The 22,094-nt window shown below is 37.4% G+C and overlaps 1 protein-coding gene across 2 annotated transcripts in view; it reads left to right on the top strand.

The window, feature by feature from the left end:
* Window positions 1–22,094, top strand: part of Prim2 (primase, DNA, polypeptide 2 (58kDa)) — a 256,592-nt gene that overhangs the window by 205,454 nt on the left and 29,044 nt on the right. For both annotated transcript variants that reach the window (XM_005406880.1, XM_005406881.2), the window contains exons 11-12: window positions 13,978–14,104; window positions 17,926–18,008. In XM_005406880.1, the coding sequence (XP_005406937.1) occupies window positions 13,978–14,104; window positions 17,926–18,008 (210 nt within the window). The remainder of the gene's footprint in view (window positions 1–13,977; window positions 14,105–17,925; window positions 18,009–22,094) is intronic.

The following is a 22,094-nucleotide window of genomic DNA, read 5'->3' as shown; positions in this document are numbered from 1 at the left end:
CTTTTCTTCTCAAAGGAAGGAAATACTGTAATATGTGCTTTTTGTGAAGGTCGAGAGTTCTTCCTAAAGTGTAGATTGCCATTCACCTAATTTAGGATGAGGTTGATCAGTGATGAGGGAGCAAAGTAATGACTGTTGGGGTTTGCTAGACATGACTGTTCATCTTACGGTCCGGAGCAGGGTCCTTGCCCTATCCAAGGGCTGTCCCATGTCCTGTCTGTGTGGAAATAGTCAGCTGTCTTGTGCAGGTTCGTGTGAGGAGCTGGGCACTGTCTCGTGTCTCCTGTCTGGCACATCACTAGGCACATGCAGGTACTTTGCTTGAGGTAGCTTTTGGTATTTGCTGGAAAATCATTGCTAGTTAACACGTACTCATTTGTGCATTTAATGTGAGAGAAAAGAAAAATGCTGTTCAGTACACAGAAGAAGCCTAAATATTATAGATAACATTTTGGAGAGCATCATTTTCTAATTTATTGTTAAAGGTAATGGGATTAATTTTAAAAAAAAAACAGGGTTATAAAATTAAATAAACATGACTGATTACGCTTGAGGCCAAGACATTGATAACTTGAGTTCCTAAGCCTAGGTGTCATTTATACCGAGTATCTTTCATTTCTCTCTGAAGGCTTCATTTCCTTCCTGTGTTCATTACTCAGACTTTTTTGAGAGCAGAATTTGAGCACAGATTTGTAGAAGTAAAAGTATAATTGAGAAAAATTTATACATTAAAGTTCATATGCTGCCTATGAATTCTTAGGTGAATTGATCAGCTTTCAGTTTTCATCTCAGTCTGACTCTTCGGTTAACTGCGCTGAGTTATTCTTGCCCACCATTTTCTTGTGGCTGTGGAAATGAATTGTGTGTGCGCGAGAAACCGTCTTTTTAGTCCGTTAACTCATCACGGCAGCTGCTGAGCCGTGGCAACATCTTTAAAAGAGGCGATAGAAACTCTCGCCTGGGAAAATGTCAGGAATCAAAGTTAACTAATGTGAAAGAGCTGTGTATAAGCCTTTTAATATTGTATTGTTTTATATAGGTTTATAATAAAAGCCAAATAGCGTTGTTTCAACTCTTTGGTTAGGTGCTGGTCAGTATCACAGAGCAGGAAATGATTTTTACCTTTTGTGCTCACCTATTTAGCAAGTTCTTTAATTTCCTTTTAGTATTCATGACATGAATCATGTTTTCCCACCCACTATTTTTTTTTGGTTTTTCTCCGGTACTGGGAACTGAACTCACGAGCTTGTGCTTGCCAGGCAGGTGCTTTTGCCACTGAGCTAAATCCCCAGCCCCCCCACCCACTATTAACAATGTTGGCTATCACAGCTCTTTATGTTGTGCTGGTTTTTCACTTAGTACTTACTTATAAATGGTATTGTTTTTCTACATTAAGATAATTTTTCCGATTATAAGTGTTGTAAAATACTTGGGCACTTAATGATGGAAAGATGAATTCTTTTCTGGTGATTGTAATGAACAAGTATTAAGGGGCTTTCCAGTGTGTCCTAGACAGACTGTAACAGTTCTTGTCAGCCTTGTGCCTGTAAAATGGCAATTTAGTCAGGGGGAATAGACTGTGCCATTCAATATACTTTCAGTAATTCAGTTAATTGCATGATTAAAATACAAGTGTTGAGATTTTTATTTGAAAAAATATCCTGTGTAATAATTAAGAACTAGGCATGCCACCATAACTGTATTTCAGAGTCTGTAGTCACAGTAGCTACCTAATATACTCCCAGAATGCCAAATTTCATGACAGTTTTTATAGAATGTTCTGAAATACTGTATGTATTTCTGTTGGCAAAGTTGATTTAACTTTCTACTTTCATAAAGTAAATCTTACCTTACTATCAGACAGACAATTTTTGGTGTAGTTGTCATGCCATGTACAATACAATACATATTTCAGATCAGTATGTTCTAGAAAAAAGTAAATGACGAAGCTGTTTACTTTTTGATCTTAGAAATAGGAAGAATAATCATACTTTGAAAATATTGTCAGATGATGATATTTAAAATTTCAGGTATGTAACATTAATTTGTTTTAGAATTAAAATGTTCAGAGCAAGTGATTTGGAGTTACTTAACTCTGAACACAGACCTCAGTTTTGCTACTGTCTGTTAGTACAGGTTTCATTAAGCAAATTGCTTTACTCCTCTGAGCCGTGGAACCAAGTCTGTTTTTATAGTGTTGTTAGGACTTAAGGAAATAAAAACTATAAAGCATCAATAATATATGTGAAACAGTATCTAGAACAGAACAAGTACTCAGTAAGTGATAATTGTTCTTGTGATTAGAAAATAATTTCTTCAAAAAGTAAGTCCCAAATTCTGAACTGTGAATTCAAGATTGTTTAATTTGAATTTTGGGGTCACTATGCCTTGACTGATAAAAGATATATACTCACTGGTTGTTTGTTTTTCATGTGAGACATCAGGAGCATCTATATATTTTTTTAGTCTTTAGGTTGTGAAGGTGAAGAGCACTTTTTGATTGAAGTTACCATCAAGTTCATGTCATCTTTGCGATTTTTTTGCTTCCAAGATACATACATTGGCAGTTTACAGATAGAATTTTGTTAGAAAAATTGTTTGATTTATGTAATAAAATAATGACAAATGCCTGTGTTCTCTGATTCTTCTATATTAAGGTATTTTTAAAAATCTGAATTTGGAAATACACAAGAAACATATTCTCTCTCGCTCTCTTTTTTTTTTTTTTACCCCTGAGTCAGTTCCCTAAAGGGAATGCCTGTCATTTCTAGCAAAAGATTTTGCATAAACATATAATTTGATTACATTACTATTTTGAGTTTTAGGATGACAGAACCCAAGATGACTATTTTCTTTAAATTATTATCAAAGTAAAAGCTCCTGTCAGTAAATAATGAGTTAGAGTTCTGTGTTTTCACCGATCCCTGTACCCTGCTTCTTACGAGACAAAACAGAACCAGCAGTGAATACCTTCTCTTCTTATGTGGGAAACGCAGTGAAAGGCTCACGAAACCAAAAACTGTGAGGGTTCCAGCAAATTTTTCAATTAGTCGTTACGAACCACGCTTATAGTCTCCGAAGATTTAAATTCCTAGCTGTATCTCTTTAGTAGATAAGAGAAAATGACCAGTGCACACAAACTCTTGGAGTCCTCAAGATGGAGCTGTTTTAATCCATTTAGAACCGGGGCAGGGAGCCCCAGTCACCCCTTGTCCTGCCCGTGTGTCAGCCCCTCTTTGTGTTAAATTCTAATCATCTTTGTCAAACTGTTTCTCTGTATTTGCTTTACCATTCATGAATTCTTTGTGTCATTAGATGACATTGTCAAAATTAGACCTTTTAAAAAACCCATCCCTCTTATTTCCTTCTTTTTCCCTCTAGTGTCCAATATAATATCTCATAGTCTGTTTCTTAAAGGGAAACAAGCTTAATCAATGAGCAAGATCCTGTCAATGTTGTATAGCAAAAGTGAAGCAAAGATACACTGAAACTCCTTTCTTTTACTTTGCTATGTTCAGTCCCCAGTTGAACAGAATAATGTTAAGCAGCAGCCAAAACCATGGAGTTTGAGATTACTTGTTTCAATATGAATGAAGGCTCAGCTGAGAGAGATGCATTTTAGTGCATTTTTTTCCTTAGTGGAATTAAGGTGACTGTCCTCTGCACATTGTGTCACCTCAGTTTAGGAGCTAACCAGCCTATGTCTGTTGGTTGAGTAGCTTAATTTTTCACATTTGTGGGACATGATGTTTGTACAACAGAAGGAGAGAGCAGATAATGATCCTCTGAACTTGTACGGATTGAGATTTGAAAGTTCATTATACATTTATATGCAACTTTGTGTGCATACCTGTGGAGTTTAATTCATGATTTTTGAAGACCTCACTATCAAGAATAGTGGGCATAAGGCAGAGAGATACAAGGATAGAGAGGTCCTTTCATCACAGCACATCGCCTGGTCTGGGTTTAATACAGCTCAGAAATACAGACCAGAACTGTGGATGGGAGTGCAGTCACTGCATAGTACAAGTCCAAGCAGCAGATTGTGTGAAATGGAATTGTGGGGCATTGTAAGAGAAAACAAATTCTTTGGCGTTTATATAGATCATTGAATGTAGGTGTTTGTTGAAAGGACTGTCATCTGCTTCTACTTAGTTTCTAAAGTGATACCTGTGCTTTTATTTCTTTAGAAAACAAGTTGATTTGGGGATTACTAGTATTCAACAAATTACTCTTTGGAGCTGGATGTGAAAATATTTCTATACGTTTACTTTTCATTATGGTCATAGTCATTTGTGTGCCATAGAAGATAACAGAGGCAGCATTTAAATTTTAAAGAAAATTAATGTGCATATGAAGTGGCTAGTACATTTGTGACCCATGGTATTAGAGGGCCATGCTTAGATTTGCACAGTTTCTCCAAGTATTCTTCAGTATTTCTCCATTTAAATGATTCAGTTTGAATTAATACAAGAGTTCTTACTTTGGGAACAGCATTTCTTTGTAAAACAATGTGGAAAGTAATTTGTGGTAAATACTGCATGACATAATAACAAAAAATATAGCCACGATAGGAACTTTGCATAGTGATGGGGTAACCTGAAGTATTATATAGGAATAATACTCCACATTACCTTATTGCTTATGTGTGTATGGGTGTATATGTGTGTGTGCGTGTGTGTTTCATGAGGAGAGGTGTTTGGCGTGACAGTGCATTCATATAAACTATTCAAGGAAGATAAGCAGTTGAACTTTTTCTCCAGAAGGTTCTAAATGTGATGCAGCATAGAAATACAAATAAGGGGGAAGCCATTAGCGTAACTAAATACTATGGAATCTTCTATGTAGTTGATAGGGATGAAGTTCAGCACAAAACAGCCAACATCATACTAAATGGTCAAAAACTCAAAGTTTCACTCTCAAATCAGGAACAAGACAAGGATGTCCACTGTCACCACTCATATTCAGTATAGTTCTGGAAGTATGAGCTAGAGCAATTAGACAAGAGAGAGAAATAAAAGGAATAAGAATAGGAAAGGAAGAAGTAAAATTATCATTATTCACAGGTGACGTGATAGTCTACACAGAAGACCCAAAAACTCTACCAGAAGACTTCTAGATTTAATAATCAAATTCAGTAACATAGCTGGATACAAAGTCAACACTCAAAAATCAATAGCATTCCTGTACACAAACAACATACTCACTGAGAGTGAAACTAGGGAAACAACATATTTCACAACAGCATCCAAAAAAATGAAGTACTTAGGAATCAACAAAGGAAGTAAAAGATCTATACACTGAAAATTACAGTACTATGAAAAAGGAGATAAAAGAGCATATCAGAAAATGGAAAGATATCCCTTGTATATCAATAGGAAGAACCAACATACTGAAAATGGCCATACTCCCAAAACTGTTAGGCAGATTTAATGCAATCATGATCAAAATGCCATTGGTATACCTCACAGATCGAAAGAAAATATTCCTAAAATTCATTTGGACTCAGAAGAGACCTAGAAAAGCAAAGGCAATCCTGGGCAACAAAGGAAAGGCAGGAGGCATCACAATCCCTGATTTGAAATTATACTAAAAATCTATTGTGATGAAATCATCATAGTATAGGCAAAAAAAAAAAAAAAAAAAAGAAAAAAGAAAAACCAAATGTGAGGATCAGTGGAACAGATTAGAAGATGCAAACACAACTACAAACCCACTCAGCCACTTTGTCTTTGACAAAGCAGCCAAACGTGTTCACTAGAAAAAAGACAGCCACTTTAATAAATGATGGAAAAACTGGCTCTCCACATGCCAGAGACTAAAACTAGACCCATGTTTATCATCATGCACTAAACTCAAGTCAAAATGGACCAAAGATCTAAATATTAAAACAGAAACACTAAATCCACTGGAAAAAAAAGTAGGCAGAAATCTTGAAGACATAAGACTAGGCAGAGAGTTCATAAACAAAAGCCAAACTGCATGGGAAATACTTCAAAGAATCAACAACTGGGATCTCATCTTATTCAAAAGTTTTTACACATCAAAAGAAATCACCAACAGAGTGAAAAGACAACCCACAGATTGGGAAAACATTTTAGCCAACTATCCCTTAGACAAAGGACTTATATCTAGAACATACAAAGATTTGAAAAAATCAGGCCCCCCAAAATCAAAGACTCAATCTAAAAATGGGCATCTGAGATGACTATGCAGTTCTCAGATGAAGAAATACAAATAAATATATGAAAAAATGTTCAACATCATTGGTCATTTGAGAGATGTAAATTAAAACAACATGAGATTCCATCTCACCCCAGAAAGAATGGCTATCATCAAGAAATCAACCAATAACAAATACTGGTGAGGCTGTGGGGAAAAAGGAGCTCCACTGTGGGTGGGAGGATAGACTGGTACAACCACATGGAAATCAGTGTGGAGATTTTTCAAAAAACTAGGATTAGAGGTCCCATTTGATCCAACTGTTCCCCTTTTGAGTATTTTCCCAGAAGAATTAAAAACATCATAGGACAATGATATATGTGCAGCCATATTTATAGCAGCAGAATTTGTAATGTCTAAACCTTGGAAACAATCCAAATGCCCGTCAGCAGAGGAATGCATAAAAAAGATGTGGTCTTTTTATACAATGGAGTACCACTCAGTTATAAAGAAGGATAAACTTGAGGCTTTTATAAGTAAATGGATGCAACTTCAGAACATACTCATAAGTTAGAGAAATCTGATTTGCATGCATAAACAGTGTATTGTCTCCCTAGTGTAAGAAACTGAAAGAGTAATATCGATCCAAAATGAACAATAGATATTGTGAAATGGGAAGAAACTGTTCAAAGGAAAGAACAACTGGGATGGGAAAAGGAGAAAAGTAGGAAGGGAAAAGTGAAAACCATAATTATGGTACTAATTTCTATTAGTTCATTGAAATGCTTTGTGCTTATATTGTTTGATTAATTTTTTACGCCTGTATCTTGTAAGCTGAGCAACTACTTTGACTATAACAATATGCAGTGTATTAACCAGTGTTAATCTATTATCTTGTTTTGAAATTTTGTATCATTGTTTTTGTTGTTATTTCTTCTTAAAATTAGAAAAAAACAAATGCATCAGAGTTGTGTTTAGCAACCTAGCAGGCTCTGTTTTTATGTCTAGCCACATTTTAAAATTCAGTAGATAGAAGTTACCATTTGATGCTACAGAAATTACTGGCTTGTTTACTGAATCCAGAACAGATGAAAGGGTGTGTGTGTGGGAGAGGGGTCCTGTTTTGGTCCTGCTTTTATTTGTAAGGCCAGTAAAATATAAGGGGTGATCAAAACCTACAGTGTATACCGTATTTAAATTAAAAAAAACATTACAGTAAGACACATTGTCATTAATCCCTTACTGCAAACACTCCTATCTCATTGTTTTGCCACTTTCTGAAGGGTTCTTGGTTAGCATGCACAAAGCCCTAGGTTGGATTGCCAGCACTGAAAAAGCCAAAAAAGCTTACTGTAGAACAGCATGCTGTGTGCCATTGGCGACAGTCGCATCAGTTCTCCTGTTTACTGGTCTCTTGTTTGCCTCAGGAGGCTGTGTGGGATGATTGGCTTATACCATCTAGTTTGTATACGTACATGCTATGATGTTAACCCAAGGGTGAAATAGCCTCAGAATGCATTTCTCAGAATGTATCCCTGTTGTTAAGCAACATGTGACTGTACTTCCACGATATTATGAAGTAAATGAGGCTGGAGTGGTGGCGCATGCCTGTAATCCCAGCACTCAGGAGACTGAGGCAGCAGGATCGTTGCAAGTTTGAGGTCAGCCTGGGCTACACAGTGAGTTCAAGTCCAGCCTGAATTACGCAGTGTAATCCTATCTCAAAAAGAGACTCCCCCCAAAAAAACCCAAAAACAAAAAACCCTAAATGAGATAATAATTACCAAGTGCTTTGAAAATGGGCTCCGAAAGGATGAAAATTGATACATAAAATTTAATGTTTGTAGTTGCTTTTTGTTGATTAAGGTAATATAGACTTCAAAGCCTTTAACATGCTGCAGTGTTCCAGTTGTCTCTGTTAGTCTGTGTTCACCCAGCACAAGTTTCTCAACTGATTTCTTCAGCTTAGTCATGTTGAACTAAAATAGTTATTTTGATTTTATGCTAAATTCTTACGTGTAAATTATGGAAGATTTATTAGGCTGTTTAAAGCATCTTCAAACATAAAATCATACATGCTTTAAAAAATCATTAAATTGATGAAATTGAGAAAACATGGGATTTTCTTGGTTTGTCCTTCTTAGCATGTCCCTCTTGTATAGTTCATTTCAAGGAATAGCAAGGTTATATAAATTTAGTGTCTTCATAAGAAACCACACTAAAGTGGAGAAGCAAACAGATAACCTGAGCTAGGCATGGAAATTTACATGGTGAATCCACCTTCCTGCATTGCTTATGCATTATCTAGCCATAATTTAACTCAGCTCCATTTGGTTGTAAGAAAGCAACCACTTTGTTTTGTGGCTTTAATTCTGATTATCACAGTTTATAAGACCTAGTTACTTACCATTACTGTGGTGCCTGAAACATATCACTAAAAGAGAAAAGGGAGAAACATTCTGCTGTTCCTCAGGTATTTCTCTATAGAGTTTGCTGTGCTGCTCCTTTAATGAATCATATTTACATGTTGTTTATATAGCTAAATGGTATAATGTTGCAAGTTGCAAGGAGATAAAAATAAGACATCTGAAAATTCTCTTTAAATTTTCTGTACTAGGTATCTTTGAACTGTATAATAAAACACCTATTCTTATTGATGCCAAATAATCTTGGTACCAGGAATCAAACTCAGGACCTTGTGCTTACCAGGCAGGTGCTCGTGCCACTGAGCTGTATCCTTGGCCCACAAATCAACCTTTCTTACTTCTTAGTGGGAATCATAGCAGTATGTTTTAATTTGTATTATTCCAGAATACTTGGCAGATGTTACAGTGAATTAAGATGGCTTTACTTAAATATACAGTAATTTGCCCTTTATTAGTATAAGAAAACCTTTTGTTTCCTCCATAACAGAAGTTTTAAGCAAAGTGAAAGTTACCTCTAGATTCTAAAAATTACATCTGCTATTTTCAGCACTGTTGCCAGATAAAACTTTACCATAGTTTCAAAACAGATCACCTCTGCTTCTTGGGTGGATAAATATGTATGCAGTATTAGTCATAACACGGTAGAAAGAACACCAGACGTTCAGTCCTTACACTGCATCTGTTTTAGTAACTTTTCTCTTTGCTAAGACTAAATAACTGACACCCAAAGTTAAGGGTGGAAAGGTTTATTTAGCTCACAGTTTGTGGAGGTTTCAGTCCATATTCAGCAGGCTCCAAGGCAGGGTAGCATGGCAGAGGAGAACACTTTATGGCTGGCAGAGGGTAGCAAAGCAACAAGGGACCTTGACAGCATCTTTCTGCCCCCTTTATATCATATTTAGGCTGCTGGGATTAGGGGGGTGCTAAATCAATTAGTGGACCTATTAGTAATCATGAACCTTTAATGGCTCCAGAAGCAGCCTTAGGAATTTAGTCTCAATGAAGTGTGAACTGTTAGCTCCTGACCTTTAGCTCTGCCTATAAAGAAGACTATACATCTGTGTTTATCTGCTCTGTCCCTGAAATTGTATAGAAACAATCTGGCTTGTCCCTGTATAAAAATTTTTCTCATTTCAGGCCATAATATATTGTTTTATTTATGGCTGTAATTTTAAAATGTGTAATTTTTTTCTTTCCGTCATCTATTATATTACCAGGCTTAGATGAATAGAAGATAATGTAACCTAATAAGTGAAATGCCTTACTATAGTGTTGTGACTTTTGGGAAATAAATCTTACTACCAGTTCACTTTTAGAGTTATTTGGGGACTAACTTTATACTTATGATGGAAGTAAAAGTGTGCTGACTGTTGTGTCTTTTTGGCCACTCTCTTACATGGTGGCTGCCCTCACACTGTAGGATGGACTCGTTTTCCTATTTTACTTGGCCCAAACTTGCTCTGCAGAGCCTGTTTCTTTTCCCACCTTTAATAAATCTTTACTACCACTTAAAAAAAGAAAAAGATCTTTTTTTTTTTTTTTTTTTTTTTTTTAAGGATAAAAGGAGGGAAATATTAACAGACATACAACATTTTACAACATATGGGTGATAATAGGTAACCAGTTACCTGTTGGCCGGGTTTTTGTTTTGTTTTGTTTTAGATGCCCTAATGCAGAGAGATTGTAAAGAGATTGATGAAGATGGTGGGAGAATGGGGAATGTACAGATATCTGCAAATAGAATAAAAAAGAAAGCGGAAGTGACGATATCATACAAAATGAAGAACAACAAGAAAAGCATTAAGCTGGACAAACTGATGTATTTTTTAGGTGTGGTAAAAAGTTTAGGTCTAGGAACATAAGACAGTTCTGAACTTTGTGTACTTAGAAATCTATCATTGAAACATTAATATATGTAAATGTTTTAATGTTTCATAAAAGTATTATACACTGAACATTTGTCAGATGTGAGTGTTTTATTTTGCAATTATCTTGGTAACTCTTCAAAAACCTTAGACTTTTTATTAAGTTATAGGTAATAGACAGGAGAATTTTGGCACCAAAAACTAATGAAGAGAAAAACAGCTGCACAGCAGTTAAGATAGTAGAAGTGGAAGTAGTGAAACTCTTATTCAGGAATCATTGGGAAAGAGCCTCTAGTGTAGAACTGAGCTCAGTTCCAAGTACAGTATGGATGAGTGGGGATTTCTAACCCAGGAGCGGTGGGCATCCGTGGATGGAAAGTCACTAAGAGGAAAGAAACATCCAGGGTGGAGTGCAGATTAGGAAAAGTGAAGGGTGGAACCACACTTTTTTTGTAAGCTTTGATTCTTAATTTCTTTGGATATTTTAAACTTTCTTATTTTCATATAGCCAAAGGTTTATTACCTGACAGAACACAAAGTAGTATTATCATGAACAGAGAAAGGACCCAGTTAATGAAGTCTAAAGTTTATACACTTTTTTTTTTTCCCCCCTCCGGTACCGGGAACCGAACTCACGACCTTGCGCTTGCCAGGCAGGCGCTTTTGCCGCTGAGCTAAATCCCCAGCCCCAGTTTATACACTTTTAAAAAGCTGTCAGATACTACAGACATCACAAAATGCCAAATTAAATCACAGTGTTTTGATTAATAAACCAAGAACTTCTAGGAGCCCCCCCCATTGTCTCCCTTTTATTTCGCTCTTTATTTATCTGGGTAGCTCATGTAAGAGAAGCCGTGTGATATTTAAGCTCACGTGTCTCGTTATTTCACTTACCATTATGGTCTCAGGGTGTATCCATTTTCCTACAGATGATTCAAGTTTATCCATCTCTGTGGCAGAGTGGTACTCAGTTGTGTCCATATGCGCAACCTTGTCTTTATCTCTGCATCTGTTGTTTGACATATAGGCAGCTTCGAAGATTTAGCTATTAGAAATTGTGCTGCTATAAACAGGAGTATGCATACAGCACTGTGTCTTTAACTCTTTTGGGGAGATACCTAGAAGGGGGAGTAGCTGAGTCAAGTGGAATTTCTATTTTTAGTTCTTTGAAGAATCTCCATACTGATTTTCATGGTGGTTGTACTAGTTTACATTCCCACCAAAAATCTGGAAAGGTTCCCTTATTCCCGCAGCCTCACCAGTGTTTGTTATTTGAGTTCTTGATGATAGCCATTCTTGCTGGAATAAGATGGATCTCGGTGTTGTTTTAATTTGTATTTCTCTAATGGCCAGTTACTGGTTCCAGAACCTTGAAGATTTTGCTCTTTCAAAATGATTTGTTTGCTGGGCTCTCTGGTGTTTTACTATTTAGCAAGTATTGTTTGAAGTGTTTATAGGAACATTTGATGTGTGCTATAAACCTGAGCATCTACTTTGGCTTTGAAAGCCTTGAGAGATCACCAAGTAGTGAAGGTAGGCAGTAGTCTAATGTTGTGCTCCTGTAGAAATAAGGCAGAGTTTTTCCTTTAAACTTTGTATTTCTTGGGTAGGAGACACATTTCTGTCTAAACCTGTCACTTGCTATAGTCTAAGACTCAGGTCTTACTGTTTTTTGCCCACATGATCATTTGACATACAATACCTTAATACCCACCTCCTTCCCAAGATAGTAGTTCTTTCTTAAGATTCTGTGATCTAAATGGTTAAATGGAATTACATTTTCTAATAGCATCTAGCAAAAGTGATTCTTGTCAAAAATCTTGTCAAAGGTATTTTGTCTGCCTTTGGTTTACCAAGGGGGTATGGGTGCCACTAATAGTGGAATTAGAAAATCACCAGCCACCAGATACTAGAAAACATTTATTGGAAGCAGAATAATGGGGTGATTGGTAACCTTTCAAATGCTATAGTGGACGAGGAGTGCTTCCACACTCAGTTCTTTCATTTTTTTCTTGCATGCTGATACTGAGCTAGGTACAAAGATCCAATAAACAGATTTTTACTTTGAGGAGATTATGGGCCAGAAGAAACTAATCACCTTTAGGTGATTCATAGAAAATAAAGGAGACTGTGTCATAAGACAATCACAGTTAAGTCTCATAAAAATCAAATGCATAGCGGCAGTAATCTTCTAGAGAAATATAATACGTATAGGTAGTATGAAGTTTGAAAGAAGAGATCACTTCTGACTTTGGGCTGCAAGATGAAGTGTTATCTGAAAGAAACAAGTTACTTCCTAAAAGGATTGAGTTAGAGCCTAAGATTTTTAAGTATCTTATTATTGAGAAAGTGCAGTATTTTAGGAACAACATGGGCTTTGGAATCAGACTTACCTAAACATGATTTTCAACTCTGCCATTTATTTAATAGCTGAATTATGTCACATCACTTCATTTCTTTGAACTTCAGTTTTCTCACGTGTAACATCATAGGGGAATTGTGACGATTTAAATGATTAAATAGGATTACATTTTTAAAAGCACCTAGCCCAATGCCTGGTGGTACCTAATTGCCTTTCAATAAATGTTAGTTGCTTTTTTTTTTTCTCTTATCTCCTTCATTTGAAAGTCCCTCCTGTGCCATTAGCTTACTTGATGAACTTGGAGGCAGGGCCTCCAAGTAGGAGACAGTTGCAGTAGTTCATTCATCAGGCACTTGCCGAGTGCTTGCCTTTTTGGTGGAAATGCAGAGGAAAGCATTAATTATTTTAAGAGGTGTTTCAAAGTGGAATGGATAGGAGGCAGGAACTACAGGCCAACTAGGGAACGTAGGACAGAGAAGAGGTTAAATCAAAGAAGAGGTTAAACTGATTTACATCTAGTATAATCTCTGGCATCAGACTACAAAAGGACAAATTGATTATTCCTCCCTGGAAAGGATTAGTCTTCTCTTTCAACATACACAGTTTGCTCTCCGTATCAGGATTTCAACCAACCTTGGATCAAGTGTATTAGAAAAAAATTGCATTTGTACCGAACATGTACAGACCTTTTTCCTTGTCATTATTCTGTAATCATTGCAGTATAACAACTATATAACAGCTGTGGTGTACTGACTACTGTAAGTAACCTGGAATGATTTAAAGTATACGATGAGGGGGTGTAATAGGTTATATGCAAATATCACACCCTTTTATGTAAGAAATGCACATTCAGAGATTTTGGTCTCTGCTGGGGGTCATGGAACCAGTCCACCAGTGACACTGAGGAACTACTGTAAATAACACGAGCTGTCTTCTACACAAGAAACTTGTTTCCTGCAAGTTTTATACTTTTTTTTAAAAGGAAATTATTTGTATCATAAAGGACCTAGGTAATATATGTGGTGTCCATCTGCCCATGAGCACCAATTTATTGCAGAAAACAGTGCTCTGCACTTTCTAACCAGTGTTGGTGACATCACTAGCAAAGTATTGACTGACTTTATTTTTCTTTTTCTCCTTTTGTCTTCTGTCCCTCCATCAGTTTGATAGAGGTTACTCTTACAATATCCGCCATAGCTTTGGAAAGGAAGGCAAGAGGACAGACTATACACCATACAGCTGCATGAAAATTATTCTAACCAACCCACCAGGTCAAGGGGATTACCACGGTAAGTGCTCCTTCCGGAAATGCTGGTGACACACAGCATCCCAGCAACTGGATGCTTTTTGTATTACTGAAAGGAACTAGTTTGTAGTTTCTGTTGGGCATCAGTGTCAAGCCAGAGCTCCATTTCTCTAACAGCGATTTGTCTTATTACTGAACTAGGTCAGGCAAGAGAAATTCACTTAGCTGCACTTCAGCCTGTGCTGGGCCAGGCTTTTCAGTCCTGTTCTGTCTAAGCAAACTGATAGAAGTGTTCCAAAGCTTTTTGAAGTGGGAAAACTCTTAATTTGGAAATAGTAGATTCTGAGGAAGAGTGTGTTTTATTCTCATTACTGTCATCTGATTAACCAGCAGAGATTAAGCCATGTCGTTACCAAACATATATATCAATTTGCCTGAGTTGGCAAGCTATTTTCTGTAGACTTTTGAGTTCAGCAGCTTTTTTTTTAAAGCAATTCTGGAAGCATACCTTGAGAAGCTCCTATTTGGTTTGTCGAGGAATGATTCAGTGATAAATTAGTAAATTTTCTAGATTGCCAAAGTTTGCAACAGTACATGTGAAAACTTTTTAAAAAGCTTCAATGAAACACAATTTTAAAAAGGTTGAACACTTTCAGTTTGTTAAAAGATGAAATAATCACAAACTTTTTAGACAATGCTCTCTGTGTCTAGCACTGGTGATAAGGACCTGCAGTAGCTCCAGTGGCTTGTGTTAGAGACCCTTCAGACGCCCTTAGAAGTGCAGGTTGCTTAGGCTCCACCTTCAGACATTTCCCCCAGGTGATTTTTTTGTCTTGTAAAGTTTGAAAACCATTGATCCAGATACTTCTGCCCAGCAAACCAGAAACTTTTATTAGCATAGCAACTCTTACAGGATGATAACTCAGAACTGAGCTCCTTGGGAAATGAAATCCCAGCAATTTTTCCCATGAATTTTCAGGTCTTAGCATTCATCAGTTATTTAGCTGCTTTTATTAGCATAAATATAAGACTTTGTGCTTTTTATTCTTGTTAAATCATATCTTACTCATTGTAGTACATTCTGTTGCATTTCTTTTAATTTGAACCTGTTAGTCAGGAGTCACAGTGGGGAAACCTTATTTTCAGGGACTGCATTCTGAGACCCCCACTGGGTACCTGAAAGTAGAGATGCTGCCGAAGCCTCTCCATATTGTTTTTTCCTATAAATACCTATCTCTGTTAAAATTCAGTTTCTAAGTTAGGCACAGTAAGTAATCAATAAGAGAACATTTATAGCAGTTGACTATAGTAAAGCTATGTAAATATGCTCTCTCTCAAAGTATCTCACTGCCCTATGTCCCTCTAGCAATGACATGAGATGACACAAAGCCCGAGTGAGGAAATGAAGCCAGGTGGTGAACAGGCAAGTCGTGTGAAGCTACTGTTGCAGGCAGGGTTATGTCAGGAGACCCCGCAGAGGGAGCCATAATGGTGTCAGTGCCTGGATGTCCGGAGCAGATGTTGGTATTTGGGGATCTTCAGTAGTTGAGGGTGTAAAAGGGATTACTGACTTTCTCAGTTGCTTTACTTTAGCTCTTTTCTTGTTTTTAGGATGGAGTGGCAACTTCTAAACTCCTTACATGGCTGATCAAAAACTGGAAGTCTAACCTTGTTATTTACAAAATTGCTCCATCTTTTCAGTTTACGCTTTTATCAGTCAGTGCTACTTACAACAGTTGTTTAACTAGTTGTGAATCTGCACTGTATTGTGTTAGTTCCCTGTCCATGCTGGGGTCAGATACCTGACACACAGCTTAGAGGAGGAAGAGTTTATTTTGGCTCATGGTTACAGATGTGTCATTCCATGGTCAGCTAGCTTCAAGCAGGAACATCATGGTGGAAATTTGTGGCAGAGGAAAGCTGCTCGTTTCGTGATAGCAGAGAGCAAGGAAGAACTGGAGAGAAAGGAAGGTGCAGGGGACAAGAACATACCATTTAAGGTTATTCCTAATGGTGCCTGAGTTAAGAACTCATGAATGGACTGATCCATTGAACCTTCATAATGCAAACACCTTCTGAAAGCCCTGCCTCTGAACACATGAGACTTGGGGGTGCATTTTGGATTTAAGCCATAAAGGATATATATTTAGTCCTGTCTTTACCCGTCTATTTCACAAGTGCCTATTGGGCAGCTTTGTCAAACAGCTGTAATTCATGTTAGCTGTATGTGCATTCATCTCATTTTTGCTACCTTGTTAGTTTAACCTTGGAGATAATTCTCTTTGATATGGAAGGTAGAAACAAAGTACGTATTTATATCACGAGCACCAGTAATGGTCTGTTGCTTCTGTTTTCTTCATATAGTGGGCATAGCTTCAAAAGACCTTTTTTTAGTCATTAGTATTTTAGCTATCCTCACTTACTTCTTGGCTTTGTCCATGGTGGCCTTTTTATATAGGTGTAGCCAAAATTTGGGTAATTGGTCTGGTTTGTCTCTTTGTTGGTGTGTGTGTGTGTGTGTGTGTGTGTACATGCCTTCTGATTATTCTGGGTTTGCCAACAATTCCATGTGCATCCTCATTTCTTTCTTGGTGTTGTTGTGATTTTTGTAATTTTATTAGCACGCATTTCAAGAATAATAACTGAAATATTTGAATGCTTACACTCTACATACCAGGAGCACATAGAAACTTGTATATTCCATTCTCATAGAAATCCTGTGAGATAGGGACTCCAATTCCTGTTGCATGAGAGAGAGTGGGCGAAGCTGAGTCTCAAGAAGATTAGAAGTTTGCCCATTTGTCAAGTGGTAACTGGGGTTCAAGTACAGGCAAAACAGCTCCCAACTCTTAACTGTGTATTGTGTGGTTTCTTATTCCTTGTAAATAGTTTTAATCTGAATAAAACATATATGTCAATTTTGCCAGCTTCATAGTTGCATGGGTCAAAAGTGTTCTGATGGATGTTTTATTCATAGTTAAGCTTTTACAGTAAATACATTTGTGTTTGGCATCCTGGCTCTTTTCCATTACTTTTTCATCAATCAGTTTCCTGCTGATTCCATTTTAAAATGCACTTGTTTCTAATTAACTTATGGATCTATCATCCATTTGACTAAAAAAATTATCAGTACTAAATTTTCACAGAAGTGTTATGACTTATCATTGCAGTTTTTGATTAGGATATGTAAAATCTAATAACACCTTTAATTTTTTTCTTCTGTGTTCTTAATTAGGCAGCTATTTGTAGTAGTCCACCTTTGCTTCTCTCATGAAATTATATAGAGATAACATATATGTATATGACATAATATTCATGTACGTATGTTGTTCTGTGCAACAGTTTCCTCTTTGTTCATGTCATCTCCCTCCATGATTCCTCTAAATTTATAAGGGTTTTATGTCCGATAATGGTTTAAGATTTTTATATTTCTCAGAATTTTTACATTTTATTTTTTATTACATTATCTCTTTCCCTTCTTTTGTATACCTCTTGTGTAATTTGTTAGACTAAAAAAAAGATGAGATTCTATAAAACTTTCTTAGTAAACAGTCGTAGCTACTTTGTGATAATCTGTGCTGTTAGCAAGTAGCAAATGAAGGCTGTTTCCTGGCTGTAGTGAGTGGACATCTTGGCTGTGGATGCTGTAATGTTTTATGTAACTCTCGAGCCTGTGGTACCCTGATAACTGCACAGCAAAGTTGTCATTTAGATAAGGAGTGGAAAGCAGTTGCACCCATGGGCAATTAACTTTTTTATTAATAAGCTGTTAGACAATTAAGGGCAGTTTAGACGGTCTCTGGAGTGTGGTATTGTGTGAGTCCTGGGTAAATAACTGGTGTGCTGCTTGTGTTTTGCTGTCAGGGTGCCCATTCCGTCACAGTGATCCAGAGCTGCTGAAGCAGAAGTTGCAGTCGTACAAGATCTCTCCCCAAGGGATAAGCCAGGTAGGTCAGACTCTGCATCCTCATAATGAGGTGCAGACAGATCCTCTCCGTTCTATGTAATGCTCCTGAATGGTGTTGTGTACTACTTGTTAACCTCACACTAGACATCCTGTCTTCTACATGAATTCAGCTAAGGCCTTGATTTTTCTGGTTTAGACTCCTTGCAAATTCTTGTTCTTCTGTTTGCTAGTCTGCAGTTTTTGTTTTTTGGTTGTAAAGAAAATCAGAAATCTCCCCCCACCCCTTTCAATTTATTTTACTTCATCAATTGAAGACCATATTTTTAAAAATAATTTTTTAGAGTTAGTATTAACGCTTATTAATGAAGCCGAAAATTAATGGCAGCATATTTCATTCTGGGAAATTGTTTTCTGAGCAGACAGTAATGTAGTGTGTCCTGGCTGAATGTTCTGATGGCATTAGTCATTACCATGTTTAATCTGTACTTCTGATGATAGTTTATTAGGTCTAATAGTTTTTCAAAATACTGTCTTGTGAACAGTTTTAAAAAGGAAATCTTACATTGTAAGCCAGATACTTACAGGTATATCTTTTAGTAAATCTGTCTTTCCAAAGAAACAGTGTGACATTAAGAAGACTTTTATATGTAGTATGCTTCTGTGTTGAGTTGGATTTGAAGGACTTGAAGATCTTCTGCTTCCTTAGCTTACGAACAGTGTACATTTTAGCCCTGGAATATCCAAATCATTATGCATCCTTCAGCAATTATCTTGAAAAACATTATCACTGTAGAAGACTGCTGCTTCTGGGTCCAAAGTTCAGATGGAGTTCAGTCAGTCTGAGTCTTATGGAGCATTTCCATACTTCCTCTAGGCAAGCCGCGCCAGAGAAGCTGTGGGCTGTTCAGAAAGGAACTAGGTGTGTGCTCCCACATGCCACACACCATAGAACTACAGTTTGGAGGAAAACAGAAGCCAAGGGTTAGGAAAGAGAGTGTCTTGGGTATTCTGATGAGGGAGGGATTAACCAGCTGGAGAAGCAGGAACCGCTCCTAAAAGATAAACAATTTTTGAAAGAAACCTTGAGGGAAGTTGAGAATAAGGAAGAGAGAACACATGGGTAAAAGGCAGAGAGTGTGCAGGATCGTTAGGGTTTCGGGCTTAGGTTAATGGTAGCACCAGTACAAAAATGTAAACAGGAAGCTTGAAGTAATTGGTTTTTCAGATTGGTTTTAGGGGTCAGTGGCAGACAGAGTGTGGATTTGCAGCACACTCACAAGTGAGGACTAGAAATCTGGTGTTCTTCCAGTTAGAATTGTCTAACCAAGTATGAGACTGGAGTGACCTTTAGAAAACCGATCTTTCATGGAGTCCTGGGATGTGGGTGCATACTGGGTAAGTCAGTGGCAGAAACAAATTGAAGCAGCTCTTCCGACTTCAAGATTTTTTTCTCAGCCCCGCTTTACTTTTGAGTTGATTATGTGGGACAAAGGAGGTGTGTCAAAACCTGTGCCTCGAATTGAAATCTTGACCAATGCTTTTGTTAGCATTAAAAGGAAGTAGAATTAATTGAGCCTGAGGAAGAATGGCAGGAGAGGCGGGAAAGGTCCACAAAGTCCCTTGTAGTAGAAAGAGTGTTTCAAGTGAAGGCTCCATGTGCTGAGGGGGTTACTCAAGTGTGATTTTGGTGGGAGCTGTCAGTGTAACAGTGGAAACCAGAAGTAAGAATTCACGTATCTAAAAGATGCATGAATACGAGGCTGTGAGTGTAGGTGACTCTTTCTACTTGCAAAGGGGGTGTGGGAATGCTATGAGCATAAGCATCAGGAGATAGCTTATTCATGGGTTTAGGACTAAAGGAAGTGGATGGGGAGTATAGCTCCATGGCAGAACACTGCTAGCATGTAGGAAGCCCTGGGTTTCATCCCTAGGACCACAAAACAAACAAACAAAACTGAAGGAGACTTGAGCTTGAAACTGTTTGTAGGAGGAGGAAAGGAAGTCCCCATCAGAGAATATGGGCTTGATGAAAATTTAAAACAAAGACTATCTCTAACCAAGCAGAGGCAAGCCCTCTTTCCTTTACACCATGACTATATTGTACATAATGCCCTCAGCCCTTGCTATAGTAGACTTTATTTTAGATATAATTACATTGTTTACTTGCTGTCTTTCCCACTAGTTTGTGAGTTTCTCGAGGGGAGCACTGGATTTTTACATAACCTTCTGTCTCAGAGTAACTCAGTAACCTGCACTTGGTAAGTGCTTCAAGAGTAAAGGGCGCATTTAAGTCTGAATCGGATCCTAGAGCGTGCTTGTTATGTGCAAAGAGACAAATAGGAACTCAAGAACATGAGTGAAGAAGTAACTAAGTGAAGAAAGGAGGATATTTACCTGGGCAAAAGGATGGTGACAGAGAAAGGTGCCCTAGCCAATGTGGGAGAAGGGAGAAGCTTGATAGAGCCAGAGGAAGTCAGTGATGGAGCAAATCTCCTAGCCTTCCTGTGAAAGGGTGGTCATCGGCTGAGAGTAAAGGGATTAGGAATGGATTTAGGAAAGGTTAGAAACTCCTGCTACCAAATTTGGTAAGAAATCTAGAAGATGACAGTCTGAGGCCTTTTGAACAGTTATAAGTAAGTCACCTTTTCCAAAATGATGTTTATATTTAATGTTCAGTGCATATTTGTATACTCTTTGCTTTTGACTGCATCGTATCCTTCCATCTACCTTCAGTCCGTGTTTAGTTTAGATCAAGAATGTCTCTCAGAGGCCTCGTGTGATCGCAGGCAGGGCGTGTGGGAGGTGGTTGAATCACAGGGACAGCATGGCTGAGTGTGCTGTTAAGAGGTGTGGGTCTGGTGGGAAGAGGTGGTCACTGGGGCGTGACCTGGAATAGCGTGTCTCCTTCCCAGCTGCACTCTCTGCATCCTGGCCACCGTGACATGAGCAGCTGTGCTCCACCAGGTCCTTTCCTCGTGCATGTCCATGTTTAAGCTGCCAAACACGGACTGAAACTTCTAGAACGAGCCAAAGTAAACCCTTCCTCCTGGAAGTTGCACAAGTCATGTATTTTGTGCCAGGTCTGAGAAAAATGACTCAGACAGTCCATAAGTATACTCCTTAGCTAGTTGAAGCTGGTCAGTAAGTTCCACATTGTCCTTTGGACCTTCATCACTACCTTCTGAGAAGAGCACAGATGTATAGTGCATGGGGGCAAACGATAGATAATGTTTTCCTTCAATGTCTTTATTGAATAGCACACCGAGAGAAGCAGCTGGAGGGCTGTTTTCTAAAGGGCAGCAGTTGATGAATGAAAAATCCATGCAAAATATTTGATAAATTAGTTGCAGTTGGCTTAAGTGCACATTAGATCTTAAAAACTCAAAGTACACATTAAAATATTGAATGAAAGTGGAGAAAAATATCATTAAAGCATGTTTAAGGTAAAACTGAAGGTAGCTTTTATTCTAGAGAAAAAAATACTTGAAAAATATAACTTCTAGTCTAAAATTCAGATGTTTTAAATTGGAATGATCAGAAGAAAGAGCATTGTGACTTAGCTGGCATTGCTTACTCTTTAAAAAAATATTCTTATAAGGTCACATTTCACTTTCCTTTGGATTAGCATTAAAATTGTTACATCATTATCAAAATCACTGAAAGTGATGAATATGTTGTTCAGCTTAAGGATGCAGCAACTGAATGAAGGAATATACCCAGCTGTCCCCTTTCTCGAAAAGGAAAATGTCAGTTTACCAACAAGACATAATATTCTAAATGTGCTTCAAGATGTACTCGGTGAAGACAGAACTGAGTGTAAGAACTGGTTTTGTTTGGAGAACTCAACGTTTCTCAGTAATCACAAAACACGTGCATGATCAGGAAGGATAAGAAGTTTGAACAACATTATTTTTTTAAAATTTTATTTTAAAGAGAAAAAAATAAAATTTCAAAACAATAGAGTAACAATGGTTAATACACTGTGTACTGCTATCCTTACATTAGTTACTCAGAGTACAAGATATAGGCATTTAATTGTCCAAATAATATTACAATAGTAGTACAAACCTTTCTTTTCAATGAACTAGGAGAAACTAGTAGTATAACTATCTTAACTATTTAGATA

The sequence above is a fragment of the Chinchilla lanigera genome, unplaced genomic scaffold, assembly GCF_000276665.1.
Source record: "Chinchilla lanigera isolate Chin_1 unplaced genomic scaffold, ChiLan1.0 scaffold00101, whole genome shotgun sequence".
NCBI lineage: Eukaryota > Metazoa > Chordata > Mammalia > Rodentia > Chinchillidae > Chinchilla > Chinchilla lanigera.
Note: the sequence above shows the minus strand (reverse complement) of the source record. Positions and strands in the feature narration are given on the sequence as shown.